This window comes from Ranitomeya imitator, chromosome 6, assembly GCF_032444005.1.
Source record: "Ranitomeya imitator isolate aRanImi1 chromosome 6, aRanImi1.pri, whole genome shotgun sequence".
In the NCBI taxonomy this organism is placed as follows: Eukaryota; Metazoa; Chordata; class Amphibia; order Anura; family Dendrobatidae; genus Ranitomeya; species Ranitomeya imitator.
Window position 1 is genome coordinate 493,089,140 of NC_091287.1, and position 20,417 is coordinate 493,109,556.

Genomic DNA, 20,417 nt, shown 5'->3' on the forward strand with positions numbered 1-20,417 from the left:
TCTTTGAAACCTGGCTAGTGATGGTGTGTGGGGAGGATACTCTAAGCCCACTCTTTGCAGTGAAACGGGTGCCGACAAGGCCACCACCGCCTGGAAGTCAGCCATGCACAGTCCTGGCCAAGATAATTCACTATAGGGATCTGGATACCATCCTACGAAGCTCCATAAATGGTCAAAGCTGATGCGCAGAAGAGAAGTGCACAGCTCCTGGAGAATAAAAAAGTCTGTGGACAATGGTTTGCTCCTACTCTATGTAATATCCGGCCCACCTGTGGGTTGCTGCTATGAATTCAATATCCTTCTTTGACTCTCCTAAAGACACTCTCTCCTAGTTGGATCAAAATGAAATAAAAAACTTTGGGCAGAAGTAGAATGAGATTAGGACCTGGCAAAGAGCGCCTGGAAACTAGGCTTGAAGGTGGCGCCGCTCTCCATCAGCTCGACTCCGGTCCTCCTGGCTGCTACTTGAATTGCAGTTTATTTACTTGTAATCTTCACTCTACCCTCACTTCTTCATCGGCATGCTGTTATGGCGCATGGATGACTGTTGGACATTAATGTTGAATATACATAAAGTTTTGCTACTTTAGAACGAATGAGAATTTAGAAAGTTGCTTGGTTTCCCCCCATTGTGAATGCTACATCCAAGGTTTCGACTTAAGACCTGGTCCCTTTGAGAGCACCTGTTGGGGCATGGTCGCAGTGGCCAAAATGTTAGTGTTGAAATTTTGACCCTCAGGTTGCTGTTTAGGTTTACATCAGATCTAGAGTGGTTCTTCTTAGTCATACCTAATCTTGTGCAATACCACCGATGGAGATAACCTTTTCTGGAATACCCCTAGCTATTCAGCAAGGCTGAATCTCATGGCTAAAAAGATTACCTTATTGTCATAGAACATAAGGGGAGTAAATTAACCTAAAAGGAAGGCGATCTTCGATACCATGAAAAAATGTCAGCATGTAATATTATGCCTCCAAGAGGCATAATACACATGTATTAACCCCAGCCTGGGTGAGCTTGATCTATCATGCAACATTCTCCAAATATTCATGCGGAGTTAGTATTTTAATAATTCATACAATTCCCTTTCACTGTATTGATCAAGAAATACGGTAGCTAAAAAGGGACGATACATCTGTCTACGGGGGAGATTATATAATACTTTAATCCTTATTGTCGCAGTTTATATCTCTCCTCCATACACAGGAATGGTCCTTCAGAAAATGATTTAATTTTGCTAGTAAAGCGCCTGGCTGCCCCTAGTACTAAAGGATGACTTCAACAATACTATACATTGGCTATGAGTTTGGCTGGGATGCGGGAGGGACTTACTCCTTTGGAAAGGTGTTAGAGGAGGTAGCACTCTTTGGTGATTACGTTACCCTAAAGTTAAGACTTTTTCATGTTATTGTGCTGTCCATAAGGGTGGGCATCAGATTGTGTAAAGAACATGCCTACAAATGCGAAGATTTACGGTAGTTTTCTTTTGATTGTGAAGTAAACAACAAATGGGACAAATTACCTGAAAACTTCAGTATGCATAACTATTCATCCCCCTAAAGTCAGTACTTTGTGGAGCCTCCTTTTGAGGCAATAACAGTTGCAATTCCCTTTGGATAAGTCTCTATGAGCTTTCCATATCTTGCCACTTAGATTTTTGACTATTCCTGAAGGCAAAACTGCTTCAGCTCCTTCATGTTAGGTGGTTTCCTCTGGCGAACATCAATCTTCAAGTCTGAACACAGATTCTCAATTGGGTTAAGGTCTGGCCTTTGACTAGGCCACTCCAAAACATTTACACATTTTCCTTAAACCACTCGAGTGTTGCTTTAGCTTCATGCTTTGGGTAATTGTCTTGTTGGAAGGTGAACCTCCGTCCCATTCTTAAATCACTGACAGACTGAAACAGGTTTTGTTCAACAATATCCTTGTATTTCGCAACATCCATCTTCCCCTCGAATGTGACCATTTTCCCTGTCCCTGCTGCAGAAAAACATCCCCAGAGCATCATGCTGCCATCACCATGTTTCACTGTGGGGATGGTGTTCTTTACTTGGTGAGCTGTGTTGATTTGGTGCCATAGTGTTTACCTTGGTGGCCAAAAAGTTCAGTTTTGTTCTCTGACCAGAGCACCTTCCTCCATACATTTGTGGAGTCTCCCACATGTCTTTTGGCAAACTAAAAAGGAACCTTACATTTTTTGTGTGTAGGTAAAGTCTTTTTTTCTGCCCACTCTTCCATAAAGCCCACCTCTACGATGTGTACGGATTATTGTGGTCGTAAGGACGGATATTCCATTCTCTGCTTGGGAGCTCCTTCAGGGTTACCTTTGGTCTCTGTGATGCCTCTATGATTAATGCCCTCCTGCCCGGGCTGAGAGTTTTGGTGGGCTGCAAAAGGGGTGAATACATATGCACATGCCAATTTTTAGTTAGTTGATCCCATAAATTAAATTTATGCCTATACTTTTCTCACTTCACTTCAACAACTTAGACTATTTAGTGCTGATGAATCACACACAAAACGGACACAGGTTGTAGTGTAGCAAAACAGATAACATGCCAAAGGGGGTGAATACATTCGCAAGCCACAAAAATTATGGTGGAGTACAACAAGCACTTCGAAGCAGACTTATTATGAGAAGGTGGAGAGTGCGGGTCATATTTAGGCTATGATTACTAAGACACAACAAAAGCCCTTATGTACCGATTCCATAAGATGCCCCTCTGGGGAAATATTATCCTCACCTCCGGTTATTCTAGGAGCGTCTACAGATTTTTATGCTTCCTTATACCCTTCCAAGACACAACCCACGACTGAAGAGATGGATGGTTTTCTTTATCACCTTTCTCACCCCAAAATGTGTAAAGCAGATCTTCAATTTTTAGATGACCACCTCTCGCTGGAGGAGTTGGAGGATGCCCTGAGCTACCTATAAATGAACAAATGGGAGGATGGACAGCTAGTGGAAAATTTATAAGAAATACAACGAGATCCTCCTCCAACAGCTACTACAGGTGTTTAATAATGTATTACGTAAGGGTAGACAGCCGCCATCCATGAATGAGGCCACTGTTGTAGTAATCCCAAAAGAAGGGGAAGACCCGGTGAATCCGGAATCATACCGCCCCATCTCAAAGATCCTAGGTAAACTACTGGTTAATTTAACAAAGATTTACACTTGCCGAACGGCTACACAGCTGACAGCCCCGGATGACCTGGTGGTTTTTTTATAGCTGTTTTCTGCAATGTGCCCCCTAGATATCAGTTCCTGAGCACACGCACAGCTGCATACCCCCGTCACTGTCTCTGTCAATACTGATGCTATAAATTATGATGGCCTTGTTGGCACTGATTTGTCCATTTACCTTTCGGCAGCGTACCAGAATATGCCAAGAGCCATCAGACAACCCTCTGTCAAACCAGCGACGTACAGCACAATGATGCCAGCGACGTACAGCACAATAAGGCCAGCGACGTACAGCACAATAAGGCCAGCGACGTACAGCACAATAAGGCCAGCGCCGCCAGCCCCACGGCCCATGTCAGTGCAGCCTGTAGGTAAGTGATCGCACTAATCGTATCCCAACAGATCTGTCCATGTCTGTATACACGGTAACTGTATACTGGGCATCTCACGGGTCAGGACGGAAGCTCCTGACTCTCTTTTTATATCACACTACCACTATAATGTGGCATCACAGGATGCATTATCACTGTAGTGTGACATCACAGGGTGCATTATCACTGTAGTGTGACATCACAGGGTCCATTATCACTATAATGTGACCTCACAGGGTGCATTATCACTATAATGTGGCATCACAGGATGCATTATCACTGTAGTGTGACATCACAGGGTGCATTATCACTATAATGTGACCTCACAGGGTGCATTATCACTATAATGTGGCATCACAGGATGCATTATCACTGTAGTGTGACATCACAGGGTGCATTATCACTATAATGTGACCTCACAGGGTGCATTATCACTGTAATGTGACATCACAGGATGCATTATCACTATAATGTGACATCACAGGATGCATTATCACTATAATGTGACATCACAGGGTGCATTATCACTATAATGTGACATCACAGGGTCGGTCCATTATCACTATAATGTGACATCACAGGGTGCATTATCACTATAATGTGACATCACAGGGTGCATTATCACTATAATGTGACATCACAGGGTGCATTATCACTGTAATGTGACATCACAGGATGCATTATCACTATAATGTGACATCACAGGGTGCATTATCACTGTAGTGTGACATCACAGGGTGCATTATCACTGTAGTGTGACATCACAGGGTGCATTATCACTATAATGTGACATCACAGGATGCATTATCACTATAATGTGACATCACAGGGTGCATTATCACTGTAATGTGACATCACAGGGCGCATTATCACTATAATGTGACATCACAGGATGCATTATCACTGTAATGTGACATCACAGGGTCCATTATCACTATAATGTGACATGACAGGGTGCATTATCACTGTAATGTGACATCACAGGGTGCATTATCACTGTAATGTGACATCACAGGGTGCATTATCACTATAATGTGACATCACAGTGTGCATTATCACTATAATGTGACATCACAGGATGCATTATCACTGTAATGTGACATCACAGGGTGCATTATCACTATAATGTGACATCACAGGGTGCATTATCACTATAATGTAACATCACAGGGTGCATTATCACTGTAATGTGACATCACAGGATGCATTATCACTATAATGTGACATCACAGGATGCATTATCACTATAATGTGACATCACAGGGTGCATTATCACTATAATGTGACATCACAGGATGCATTATCACTATAATGTGACATCACAGGGTGCATTATCACTGTAATGTGACATCACAGGGTCCATTATCACTATAATGTGACATCACAGGGTGCATTATCACTATAATGTGACATCACAGGGTGCATTATCACTGTAATGTGACATCACAGGGTGCATTATCACTATAATGTGACATCACAGGGTGCATTATCACTATAATGTGACATCACAGGGTGCATTATCACTGTAATGTGACATCACAGGGTGCATTATCACTATAATGTGACATCACAGGGTGCATTATCACTATAATGTGACATCACAGGGTGCATTATCACTGTAATGTGACATCACAGGATGCATTATCACTATAATGTGACATCACAGGATGCATTATCACTATAATGTGACATCACAGGGTGCATTATCACTATAATGTGACATCACAGGATGCATTATCACTATAATGTGACATCACAGGGTGCATTATCACTGTAATGTGACATCACAGGGTGCATTATCACTGTAATGTGACATCACAGGGTGCATTATCACTGTAATGTGTCATCACAGGATGCATTATCACTGTAGTGTGACATCACACGATGCATTATCACTGTAGTGTGACATCACAGGGTGCACTATCACTATAATGTGACATCACAGGGTGCATTATCACTGTAATGTGACATCACAGGGTGCATTATCACTGTAATGTGACATCACAGGGTGCATTATCACTATAATGTGACATCACAGGGTGCATTATCACTGTAATGTGACATCACAGGGTGCATTATCACTATAATGTGACATCACAGGGTGCATTATCACTGTAATGTGACATCACAGGGTGCATTATCACTATAATGTGACATCACAGGATGCATTATCACTATAATGGGACATCACAGGGTGCATTATCACTATAATGTGACATCACAGGGTGCATTATCACTGTAATGTGACATTACAGGGTGCATTATCACTATAATGTGACATCACAGGATGCATTATCACTATAATGTGACATCACAGGGCGCAATATCACTATAATGTGACATCACAGGGTGCATTATCACTGTAGTGTGACATCACAGGGTGCAATATCACTATAATGTGACATCACAGGGTGCATTATCACTGTAATGTGACATCACAGGGTGCATTATCACTATAATGTGACATCACAGGGTGCATTATCACTGTAATGTGACATCACAGGGTGCATTATCCCTATAATGTGACATCACAGGGTGCATTATCACTATAATGTGACATCACAGGGTGCATTATCACTGTAATGTGACATCACAGGGTGCATTATCACTATAATGTGACATCACAGGATGCATTATCACTATAATGTGACATCACAGGGTGCAATATCACTATAATGTGACATCACAGGGTGCATTATCACTGTAGTGTGACATCACAGGGTGCAATATCACTATAATGTGACATCACAGGGTGCATTATCACTGTAATGTGACATCACAGGGTGCATTATCACTGTAATGTGACATCACAGGGTGCATTATCACTGTAATGTGACATCACAGAGTGCATTATCACTATAATGTGGCATCACAGGGTGCATTATCACTATAATGTGACATCACAGGGTGCATTATCACTATAATGTGACATCACAGGATGCATTATCACTATAATGTGACATCACAGGGTGCATTATCACTATAATGTGACATCACAGGGTGCATTATCACTGTAATGTGACATCACACGATGCATTATCACTATAATGTGTCATCACAGGATGCATTATCACTGTAATGTGACATCACAGGGTGCATTATCACTATAATGTGACATCACAGGGTGCATTATCACTGTAATGTGACATCACAGGGTGCATTATCACTATAATGTGGCATCACAGGGTGCAATATCACTATAATGTGACATCACAGGATGCATTATCACTGTAATGTGGCATCACAGGGTGCATTATCACTATAATGTGACATCACAGGGTGCAATATCACTATAATGTGACATCACAGGGTGCATTATCACTGTAGTGTGACATCACAGGGTGCAATATCACTATAATGTGACATCACAGGGTGCATTATCACTGTAATGTGACATCACAGGGTGCATTATCACTATAATGTGACATCACAGGGTGCATTATCACTGTAATGTGACATCACAGGGTGCATTATCACTGTAATGTGACATCACAGGGTGCATTATCACTATAATGTGACATCACAGGGTGCATTATCACTGTAATGTGACATCACAGGATGCATTATCACTATAATGTGACATCACAGGGTGCAATATCACTATAATGTGACATCACAGGGTGCATTATCACTGTAGTGTGACATCACAGGGTGCAATATCACTATAATGTGACATCACAGGGTGCATTATCACTGTAATGTGACATCACAGGGTGCATTATCACTATAATGTGACATCACAGGGTGCATTATCACTGTAATGTGACATCACAGGGTGCATTATCACTGTAATGTGACATCACAGGGTGCATTATCACTGTAATGTGACATCACAGGGTGCATTATCACTATAATGTGACATCACAGGGTGCATTATCACTATAATGTGACATCACAGGGTGCATTATCACTGTAATGTGACATCACAGGGTGCATTATCACTATAATGTGACATCACAGGATGCATTATCACTATAATGTGACATCACAGGGTGCAATATCACTATAATGTGACATCACAGGGTGCATTATCACTGTAGTGTGACATCACAGGGTGCAATATCACTATAATGTGACATCACAGGGTGCATTATCACCGTAATGTGACATCACAGGGTGCATTATCACTATAATGTGACATCACAGGGTGCATTATCACTGTAATGTGACATCACAGGGTGCATTATCACTGTAATGTGACATCACAGGATGCATTATCACTATAATGTGACATCACAGAGTGCATTATCACTATAATGTGGCATCACAGGGTGCATTATCACTATAATGTGACATCACAGGGTGCATTATCACTATAATGTGACATCACAGGATGCATTATCACTATAATGTGACATCACAGGGTGCATTATCACTATAATGTGACATCACAGGGTGCATTATCACTGTAATGTGACATCACTCGATGCATTATCACTATAATGTGTCATCACAGGATGCATTATCACTGTAATGTGACATCACAGGGTGCATTATCACTATAATGTGACATCACAGGGTGCATTATCACTGTAATGTGACATCACAGGGTGCATTATCACTATAATGTGGCATCACAGGGTGCAATATCACTATAATGTGACATCACAGGATGCATTATCACTGTAATGTGGCATCACAGGGTGCATTATCACTATAATGTGACATCACAGGGTGCAATATCACTATAATGTGACATCACAGGGTGCATTATCACTGTAGTGTGACATCACAGGGTGCAATATCACTATAATGTGACATCACAGGGTGCATTATCACTGTAATGTGACATCACAGGGTGCATTATCACTATAATGTGACATCACAGGGTGCATTATCACTGTAATGTGACATCACAGGGTGCATTATCACTGTAATGTGACATCACAGGGTGCATTATCACTGTAATGTGACATCACAGAGTGCATTATCACTATAATGTGGCATCACAGGGTGCATTATCACTATAATGTGACATCACAGGGTGCATTATCACTATAATGTGACATCACAGGATGCATTATCACTGTAATGTGACATCACAGGGTGCATTATCACTATAATGTGACATCACAGGGTGCATTATCACTGTAATGTGACATCACACGATGCATTATCACTATAATGTGTCATCACAGGATGCATTATCACTGTAATGTGACATCACAGGGTGCATTATCACTATAATGTGACATCACAGGGTGCATTATCACTGTAATGTGACATCACAGGGTGCATTATCACTATAATGTGACATCACAGGGTGCATTATCACTATAATGTGTCATCACAGGATGCATTATCACTGTAGTGTGACATCACAGGGTGCATTATCACTGTAATGTGACATCACAGGGTGCATTATCACTGTAATGTGACATCACAGGGTGCATTATCACTATAATGTGACATCACAGGGTGCATTATCACTATAATGTGACATCACAGGGTGCAATATCACTATAATGTGACATCACAGGGTGCATTATCACTGTAATGTGACATCATAGGGTGCATTATCACTATAATGTGACATCACAGGATGCATTATCACTATAATGTGACATCACAGGGTGCAATATCACTATAATGTGACATCACAGGGTGCATTATCACTGTAGTGTGACATCACAGGGTGCATTATCACTGTAGTGTGACATCACAGGATGCATTATTACTGTAGTGTGACATCACAGGGTGCAATATCACTATAATGTGACATCACAGGGTGCATTATCACTATAATGTGGCATCACAGGATGCATTATCACTATAATGTGACATCACAGGGTGCAATATCACTATAATGTGACATCACAGGGTGCATTATCACTGTAATGTGACATCACAGGATGCATTATCACTATAATGTGACATCACAGGATGCATTATCACTATAATGTGACATCACAGGGTGCAATATCACTATAATGTGACATCACAGGGTGCATTATCACTGTAATGTGACATCACAGGGTGCATTATCACTATAATGTGACATCACAGGATGCATTATCACTATAATGTGACATCACAGGGTGCAATATCACTATAATGTGACATCACAGGATGCATTATCACTGTAGTGTGACATCACAGGGTGCATTATCACTATAATGTGACATCACAGGGTGCATTATCACTATAATGTGACATCACAGGATGCATTATCACTATAATGTGACATCACAGGGTGCAATATCACTATAATGTGACATCACAGGATGCATTATCACTGTAGTGTGACATCACAGGGTGCATTATCACTGTAATGTGACATCACAGGGTGCATTATCACTATAATGTGGCATCACAGGGTGCATTATCACTATAATGTGACATCACAGGGTGCATTATCACTATAATGTGTCATCACAGGGTGCATTATCACTATAATGTGACATCACAGGGTGCATTATCACTATAATGTGTCATCACAGGATGCATTATCACTGTAGTGTGACATCACACGATGCATTATCACTGTAGTGTGACATCACACGATGCATTATCACTGTAGTGTGACATCACAGGGTGCACTATCACTATAATGTGACATCACAGGGTGCATTATCACTGTAATGTGACATCACAGGGTGCATTATCACTATAATGTGGCATCACAGGGTGCATTATCACTATAATGTGACATCACAGGGTGCATTATCACTATAATGTGTCATCACAGGATGCATTATCACTGTAGTGTGACATCACAGGATGCATTATCACTGTAGTGTGACATCACAGGGTGCATTATCACTATAATGTGACATCACAGGGTGCATTATCACTGTAATGTGACATCACAGGGTGCATTATCACTGTAATGTGACATCACAGGATGCATTATCACTATAATGTGGCATCACAGGGTGCATTATCACTATAATGTGACATCACAGGGTGCATTATCACTATAATGTGTCATCACAGGATGCATTATCACTGTAGTGTGACATCACACGATGCATTATCACTGTAGTGTGACATCACAGGGTGCACTATCACTATAATGTGACATCACAGGGTGCATTATCACTGTAATGTGACATCACAGGGTGCATTATCACTGTAATGTGACATCACAGGGTGCATTATCACTATAATGTGACATCACAGGGTGCATTATCACTATAATGTGACATCACAGGGTGCATTATCACTGTAATGTGACATCACAGGGTGCATTATCACTATAATGTGACATCACAGGATGCATTATCACTATAATGTGACATCACAGGGTGCAATATCACTATAATGTGACATCACAGGGTGCATTATCACTATAATGTGACATCACAGGGTGCAATATCACTATAATGTGACATCACAGGGTGCATTATCACTGTAATGTGACATCACAGGGTGCATTATCACTATAATGTGACATCACAGGATGCATTATCACTATAATGTGACATCACAGGGTGCAATATCACTATAATGTGACATCACAGGGTGCATTATCACTGTAGTGTGACATCACAGGGTGCATTATCACTGTAGTGTGACATCACAGGATGCATTATTACTGTAGTGTGACATCACAGGGTGCAATATCACTATAATGTGACATCACAGGGTGCATTATCACTATAATGTGGCATCACAGGATGCATTATCACTATAATGTGACATCACAGGGTGCAATATCACTATAATGTGACATCACAGGGTGCATTATCACTGTAATGTGACATCACAGGATGCATTATCACTATAATGTGACATCACAGGATGCATTATCACTATAATGTGACATCACAGGGTGCAATATCACTATAATGTGACATCACAGGGTGCATTATCACTGTAATGTGACATCACAGGGTGCATTATCACTATAATGTGACATCACAGGATGCATTATCACTATAATGTGACATCACAGGGTGCAATATCACTATAATGTGACATCACAGGATGCATTATCACTGTAGTGTGACATCACAGGGTGCATTATCACTATAATGTGACATCACAGGGTGCATTATCACTATAATGTGACATCACAGGATGCATTATCACTATAATGTGACATCACAGGGTGCAATATCACTATAATGTGACATCACAGGATGCATTATCACTGTAGTGTGACATCACAGGGTGCATTATCACTGTAATGTGACATCACAGGGTGCATTATCACTATAATGTGGCATCACAGGGTGCATTATCACTATAATGTGACATCACAGGGTGCATTATCACTATAATGTGTCATCACAGGGTGCATTATCACTATAATGTGACATCACAGGGTGCATTATCACTATAATGTGTCATCACAGGATGCATTATCACTGTAGTGTGACATCACACGATGCATTATCACTGTAGTGTGACATCACACGATGCATTATCACTGTAGTGTGACATCACAGGGTGCACTATCACTATAATGTGACATCACAGGGTGCATTATCACTGTAATGTGACATCACAGGGTGCATTATCACTATAATGTGGCATCACAGGGTGCATTATCACTATAATGTGACATCACAGGGTGCATTATCACTATAATGTGTCATCACAGGATGCATTATCACTGTAGTGTGACATCACAGGATGCATTATCACTGTAGTGTGACATCACAGGGTGCATTATCACTATAATGTGACATCACAGGGTGCATTATCACTGTAATGTGACATCACAGGGTGCATTATCACTGTAATGTGACATCACAGGATGCATTATCACTATAATGTGGCATCACAGGGTGCATTATCACTATAATGTGACATCACAGGGTGCATTATCACTATAATGTGTCATCACAGGATGCATTATCACTGTAGTGTGACATCACACGATGCATTATCACTGTAGTGTGACATCACAGGGTGCACTATCACTATAATGTGACATCACAGGGTGCATTATCACTGTAATGTGACATCACAGGGTGCATTATCACTGTAATGTGACATCACAGGGTGCATTATCACTATAATGTGACATCACAGGGTGCATTATCACTATAATGTGACATCACAGGGTGCATTATCACTGTAATGTGACATCACAGGGTGCATTATCACTATAATGTGACATCACAGGATGCATTATCACTATAATGTGACATCACAGGGTGCAATATCACTATAATGTGACATCACAGGGTGCATTATCACTGTAGTGTGACATCACAGGGTGCATTATCACTGTAGTGTGACATCACAGGATGCATTATCACTGTAATGTGACATCACAGGATGCACTATCACTATAATGTGACATCACAGGGTGCATTATTACTATAATGTGACATCACAGGGTGCATTATCACTATAATGTGGCATCACAGGGTGCATTATCACTATAATGTGTCATCACAGGGTGCATTATCACTGTAGTGTGACATCACAGGATGCATTATCACTGTAATGTGTCATCACAGGATGCACTATCACTATAATGTGACATCACAGGGTGCATTATCACTGTAATGTGTCATCACAGGATGCACTATCACTATAATGTGACATCACAGGGTGCATTATCACTATAATGTGACATCACAGGGTGCATTATCACTATAATGTGGCATCACAGGGTGCATTATCACTATAATGTGTCATCACAGGGTTCATTATCACTATAATGTGACATCACAGGGTGCACTATCACTATAATGTGACATCACAGGGTGCATTATCACTATAATGTGACATCACAGGGTGCATTATCACTATAATGTGACATCACAGGGTGCACTATCACTATAATGTGACATCACAGGGTGCACTATCACTATAATGTGGCATCACAGGGTGCATTATCACTATAATGTGACATCACAGGGTGCATTATCACTATAATGTGACATCACAGGGTGCACTATCACTATAATGTGACATCACAGGGTGCATTATCACTATAATGTGACATCACAGGGTGCATTATCACTATAATGTGGCATCACAGGGTGCATTATCACTATAATGTGTCATCACAGGGTGCATTATCACTGTAGTGTGACATCACAGGATGCATTATCACTGTAGTGTGACATCACAGGATGCATTATCACTGTAATATGTCATCACAGGATGCACTATCACTATAATGTGACATCACAGGGTGCATTATCACTATAATGTGACATCACAGGGTGCATTATCACTATAATGTGACATCACAGGGTGCATTATCACTATAATGTGACATCACAGGGTGCATTATCACTATAATGTGACATCACAGGGTGCATTATCACTATAATGTGACATCACAGGGTGCATTATCACTATAATGTGACATCACAGGATGCATTATCACTGTAGTGTGACATCACAGGGTGCATTATCACTGTAATGTGACATCACAGGATGCATTATCACTGTAATGTGACATCACAGGATGCATTATCACTGTAATGTGACATCACAGGATGCATTATCACTGTAATGTGACATCACAGGATGCATTATCACTGTAATGTGACATCACAGGATGCATTATCACTGTAGTGTGACATCACCGGGTGCATTATCACTGTAGTGTGACATCACAGGGTGCATTATCACTATAATGTGACATCACAGGGTGCATTATCACTGTAACGTGACATCACAGGGTGCATTATCACTGTAATGTGACATCACAGGATCCATTATTACTGTAATGTGACTTCATATGATGCTTTATCATTGTAATGTGACATCACTGTGTGCATTATCATCGTAATGTGACATCACAGGGTGCATAATCATTGTAGTATGAGATCATTGTATACATTATAATTATAATATGACATGATTGTGTAATTTATCACTGTAATGTCACATCACTGTTTGCTTTTTACCATAACCGTGCGATCCCTGGGTATATTATTCCTGTACACTGATACATTCCATTCCTTGCATTTTTTTATGTCTTGTAACGTTCCCATACAGTAAATATTCCATATCAGACCACTGAAGCCCACCCTACCCAGGCCACGGCTGCAGCCGCCAGCGTTTCTGCATTGTGCTCTGTTCCCCATCAATACCCAGCTCCAGTTTACCAGCAGCAGCTCATTATTCAGCCACAGGTTGCTGTACAGCAGGTAAGAATTGTGTATGCACTGCCTCACTGCAACTATAGGCTCTTTCTTAAAGGGGTATGCCATGCTTTTTTTTTTAAACTGGCCAGAGAGAAGAGATCATTGTAAAATAAAGAAAGAGGCGATACATAACTGCCCGACCCCACAGCAGTCTTCACTTGATAGTAGGGCTGTATGGACAGGAATCCATCACTTTTGGTCACAGTGGAGATCATCGTTATTTTAACGTGATCATTTTCTCCTGGCTTGTTTTGAAAAAGGGTCGATTTTTTTTTTAAAGCGTAGCTAAACTTTTTTTATTTGTTATTACTGAATTATCTTACAGGCAGCATTATTATTTTTTTTTTGTAATATACTTAATTCCCTTAATGTACATTCCTCTCTCCCAACTACTATGTGACAGTGGAGTTTCACTGCTCATTTCATGCTCCTTTAGAAACTGCTTTCAACAGCTGCTCAGGAAAGATGGTGGCATTAAGGCAAACAAAATGCAGGCATTTCTCTGGTGGGAAGAAGAAAGTGTATACTAATGCTTTTTTGTCTATTGTCTGCATTTTTATTCCTGCAGCCCACTATCATTATGGAAGAACCGGCGACCACCTCTATAGTAGCACCTCATCCTCCAGCCGACCAAAAGCAAATGCTGGGTATATAACACTGTATAATATTGCCATATCCTTTGCATTGTAAAAGAACATAAGACATGACATAAGGGAGGTCTTTTGTTTCAGGTGAACTTCTCTTCCCTCTAATTCAAGCCATGTACCCAACACTAGGCGCAAAAATCACCGGCATGTTGCTAGAACTTGATAATACTGAAGTTTTCCATATGCTTGAGTCAAATGAATTCCTCAAAACCAAGGTGAAAACAGTAATGAATAAAAGCATACGTGTAATGTATAAGTGCAGAAGTGTAATCTATAAGTGCATAAGTGTAATGTGTAAGAGTAGAAGTGTAATGTATAACATCATAAGTGTAATATATAAGATCATAATTGTAATGTATAAGAGCAGAAGTGTAATGTATAAGAGCAGAAGTGTAATGTATAAGTGCAGAAGTGTAATGTGTAAGAGCAGAAGTGTAATGTATAAGTGCAGAAGTGTAATGTATAAGAGCAGAAGTGTAATGTATAAGAGCAGAAGTGTAATGTATAAGAGCAGAAGTGTAATGTATAAGATCATAATTGTAATGTATAAGAGCAGAAGTGTAATGTATAAGAGCAGAAGTGTAATGTGTAAGAGCATAAGTGTAATGTATAAGTGCAGAAGTGTAATGTGTAAGAGCAGAAGTGTAATGTATAAGAGCAGAAGTGTAATGTATAAGAGCAGAAGTGTAATGTATATCTGCAGAAGTGTAATGTGTAAGAGCAGAAGTGTAATGTATAAGAGCAGAAGTGTAATGTATAAGATCATAATTGTAATGTATAAGAGCAGAAGTGTAATGTATAAGAGCAGAAGTGTAATGTATAAGTGCAGAAGTGTAATGTGTAAGAGCAGAAGTGTAATGTATAAGTGCAGAAGTGTAATGTATAAGAGCAGAAGTGTAATGTATATGCGCAGAAGTGTAATGTGTAAGTCCAGAAGTGTAATGTATAAGAGCATAAGTGTAATGTATAAGAGCAGAAGTGTAATGTATAAGAGCAGAAGTGTAATTAATAAGAGCATAAGTGTAATGTATAAGTGTAGAAGTGTAATGTGTAAGTGCAGAAGTGTAATGTATAAGAGCATAAGTGTAATGTATAAGAGCATAAGTGTAATGTATAAGTGCAGAAGTATAATGTGTAAGAGCAGAAGCGTAATGTATAAGACCAGAAGCGTAATGTATAAGAGCAGAAGTGTAATGTGTAAGAGCATAAGTGTACTGTATAAGAGAATAAGTGTAATGTATAAGAGCATAAGTGTAATGTATAAGAGCATAAGTGTAGTGTATAAGAGCATAAGTGTAATGTGTAAGAGTAGAAGTGTTATGTATAAGAGCAGAAGGGTAATGTATAAGAGCAGAAGTGTAATGTGTAAGAGCAGAAGTGTATTGTATAAGAGCATAAGTGTAATGTATAAGAGCAGACTTTTATTGTATAAGAGCAGAAATGTAATGTAAAAGACCAGAAGGGTAATGTATAAGAATAAAAGAGTAATGCATAAGTGCAGAAGTTTAATATATAATAGCAGAATTGTAATGTATATTTTCTTATAAAAACCGTGACTACAATTCCTTAAAGTTGTAAAGTTATGTGTTGACTTGGGGTTTCTTATTGCAGGTTCAAGAAGCTGTTTATGTGCTTCAACTCCATCAGGCTAATCAAGTGGTGCACCAAGTCATTAACAATGCTACCGTAGTGGCGGCCATCTAATGGTCATCTGAGTTAAAAGTAAAAATGGAGTTGCAACATACATTTTACATACACGGAGTAGAATCATAAAAAGAAGAAATAAGTATCCCATGTATGCATGTTAGGACCATATAGGGACAACTGCATACAACAGATATCCTAATCACCACACAAACGCAGTCGGAAAATCCCATAAAATATCACTTTATTCAATACATGATTAAAACCAATCCCTAGAAATAGATACAGTGGCTAAAGTGGGGACAGTAGAGCACTATATGGCAGTACATCAACAAACAAGGGCAACAGGTAACCCACACTACATAAACACACCACAAAGTAATATATGTTGGCTAGCAGACCATAAATATGAAGGAGTAAATGTATACATACGGCGTATATCACTAATTAATAATCATTATCAAGCCAATTAGAACTGGAATAACCAAATAGTACCTGGTATGTGTAGTAGTGGGGGACCCAGAGCCCACCCCGACGCGCGTTTCGGAGCACCAGACAGCTCCTTCCTCAGGGGGCGTGGGGAACAGATGCCATGAAACATCTATTTATACAGCCATGCCACATGATCCTATTCGCTCACGTGATGCGCCGCCCGCAGGTGCCGCTAACCACGACGCCACCGCCGCCCGCCGGAGCAGGAAACACGCAGGCCCCACGTGATCCTGCAAGAGGCGGCAGGGTGGACGCTGATACCGGCGGACCGCGGGCAATGCACATGCGCAGTAGAGCGAATCCAAGACTGCCATAAATATTGTGGGCAAAGAAGTGGGCAACAAGGTGAACAAACAGTATGTACAGCAATTGAACAAACTACCGCACATCAGGGTAAAACATATAGTCCAGATGACAATTGATAGTGACAAAACATAAAAACAATGACCAAATATCAAATTACATATATATATATACGTACACACATACGAAGATGAACAATGATGAATCACTGAACACCAATACGTATATCAAAGAATAACATTAAACAATGCAAAAACAGACATAAAAAAAGATCAATATACATACATATACGTATGATGCACATACATGACCCATATACATACATAATATAGATTTCAATAGTATACATCCCAAAAAAGGGGGAATTAATGTATACCCACATAGTAACAAGCTACAGTGTACTCAAAGTGCAACGTACAATATAAAGGCTACAAGGGAGCAATATTGCTATAAAGAATTCATAACCCATGGGTCACGCATGTACAATCAAATACATATACAAATCAATATACATATATATATACACAGAGCGATAAATAGAAAGAATCAAATAGTGCATTATCCTAACATCCCCCATACTAAACTACCCAAAAATAATATAAAGCACAGCAACAAAATGACAAACGCATTGCGGAATAGTAGAGTGAAGACACAATAAGCGACAAAGCTGATGGATTCATCCCCACGATACTTCATTATTCAAACGGGCCTTCTATTTTCCAATGTAGTCAACACATATCATACCAATACCTAAATAAAAAAGCAAAATAAATAAAAAATAAATATATAAAAACAATGTACATGCCTCAAGTTATTTCCGCCATGATACCCAGCATGAGGAATCACAGAAAGGGGGCAAATGAAATATTTTCGTTCAATCCATTGGGGTGGATTGTCCGCAACGTTCAGATCCACCTAGTCTCCAATTGCGCCAGACGTTTAGAAAGGTTACCCCCTCTAATATTAATATGCAATAAATCAATCCCACGTACTCTCGGTAGTGCACTATCACAGTGATGGAATTCTCTAAAATGTCGCGGTAAAGTTTTGAGGGTGGCTATGTCCGTGCAGGAGGCCGCCGCCTGTATCCCCAATACATGTTCTCGAACAGGAACCTTGAGTTGCCGAGTGGTCAACCCAACATAGATTAGACCACACGGACAAGTGGCATAGAATATCACGTACCGGGAAATACATGGTATACGCTGTCTGATAGCAAATTGTTTGGGGCCATCGGAAGTGGAAAAAGAGGTACATTTCTCAATATTGGGGCAGGCGACGCACCGACCGCATGGAGCACAGCCACCCCCCGGCCACATCTCTTCCAGAAACGTAGGCACAGACTGACCAACATAATGACTACGCGGGGTGAGACGTATGTTCAAATCGTTATTGTTCAGGGACGATATAAATTGCGCAAGGTCGGCGGCGGTGTCCTGCCAGACAAAAAAGATATCGTCAATATAGCGAGTCCACAAAAGGACGCGATCCATTGACCCCTGATTGACAGGAAGAGATCCCTCTCCCACAGCCCCAAGAACAGGTTAGCATAGGACGGCGCAAAGGCCGTGCCCATAGCTGTGCCCTTGAGCTGTAGGTAGAAGGATCCCTTAAACACGAAAAAATTGTGAGGGTGAACTCTAAAAGCTCCAGGATGAGGTCCCTCATAGGTACTGAGAGAGTAGATGTACCAAGACCACCCATAGAAAATAATGAATGAGTGCAAAAACACAGCAAAAAAACGCAGGTGTCAGGTTTTGCTGGGTTTTTGCACTCATTCATTACTTTCTATGGGTGAACAAACTGCAAAAACGCAGAAAGAAGTGACATGCTGCAGTTTGCAAAAACGCAGCAGTTTTCCAATCCTGTCAGGGAAAACAACAAGCTGTGTGCATGAGATTTCTGAGATGTCACAGCTGTTGCTGGTACTGTAAAACGCAGCTGAAAATTTGCAATAAAAAAAAGCATCAAAAACTCAACATGTGAACATAGTCTGACAAGCTGCTCTCTCTTCCTCTGGATGTGATGTGTCCAAAAGCAGGAGAGTGAACAATGATCTCCGGAAGAACGACGCCGGCACTGGAGGTGAGTATAGGTGCAATTATTTTACTGGGGGCAAACATAGGGGTTGTCTGAGTAATGGACAACTCCCTTTGAACCTAATGACAGAATTGCATTTTTTTTGTCACTATTTCCCTAATTTTGGAATTTTTTTCTGTTTTTTTCCCAGTACATTATATGATACAATGAACGAGCTGGAACAAAATGTGTCAACTGATAATAAAATTAAAGCTCTATGAAAAAGAGAAGAAAAACTAAAACATCATCATCCTCTGCTCTAATCCTGATGCTGGGGTGGTCTCCGCTCGCTGGTCCTGCAGTGATGGGGTGCCCATACCCATGTCCGCTACCGCCGCCACATGCCTTACATGGAAGCATTACCGCTGCAGTCAGTGATTGGAGGCAGCCGACAAGTGTGGGACAAGTAAACATGGATCGGTGAGGACCACTGGAGGTTCGGGGGGATTTAGAAGGTAAGTTCTGGTTATTTTTGACAGATCTGTTGTTAGATTACATTTTTAAAACATACTAACCAAGACCACCTAACTGGAAGCCAAGTGTGAGTAATTGTGTGCCCCTAGAGTCCATGCTGCCCCTTCTCCACTCTGCCCCACCACCCTATATGCTGGGGCACAAGAAATTAAG

The 20,417-nt window shown here is 40.5% G+C and overlaps 1 protein-coding gene across 1 annotated transcript in view; it reads left to right on the forward strand.

The window, feature by feature from the left end:
• The window catches only part of LOC138642997 (polyadenylate-binding protein 1-A-like), a 30,969-nt gene extending 11,755 nt beyond the window's left edge, over positions 1-19,214 (forward strand). Inside the window, exons 10-17 of the mRNA XM_069731661.1 lie at positions 2,157-2,166; position 2,767; positions 3,380-3,460; positions 3,533-3,562; positions 14,477-14,628; positions 15,194-15,272; positions 15,357-15,487; positions 16,884-19,214. Of these exons, the coding sequence (XP_069587762.1) occupies positions 2,157-2,166; position 2,767; positions 3,380-3,460; positions 3,533-3,562; positions 14,477-14,628; positions 15,194-15,272; positions 15,357-15,487; positions 16,884-16,976 (577 nt within the window). The 3' untranslated portion in view covers positions 16,977-19,214. The remainder of the gene's footprint in view (positions 1-2,156; positions 2,167-2,766; positions 2,768-3,379; positions 3,461-3,532; positions 3,563-14,476; positions 14,629-15,193; positions 15,273-15,356; positions 15,488-16,883) is intronic.
• The last annotated feature ends 1,203 nt before the right edge of the window (positions 19,215-20,417 follow it).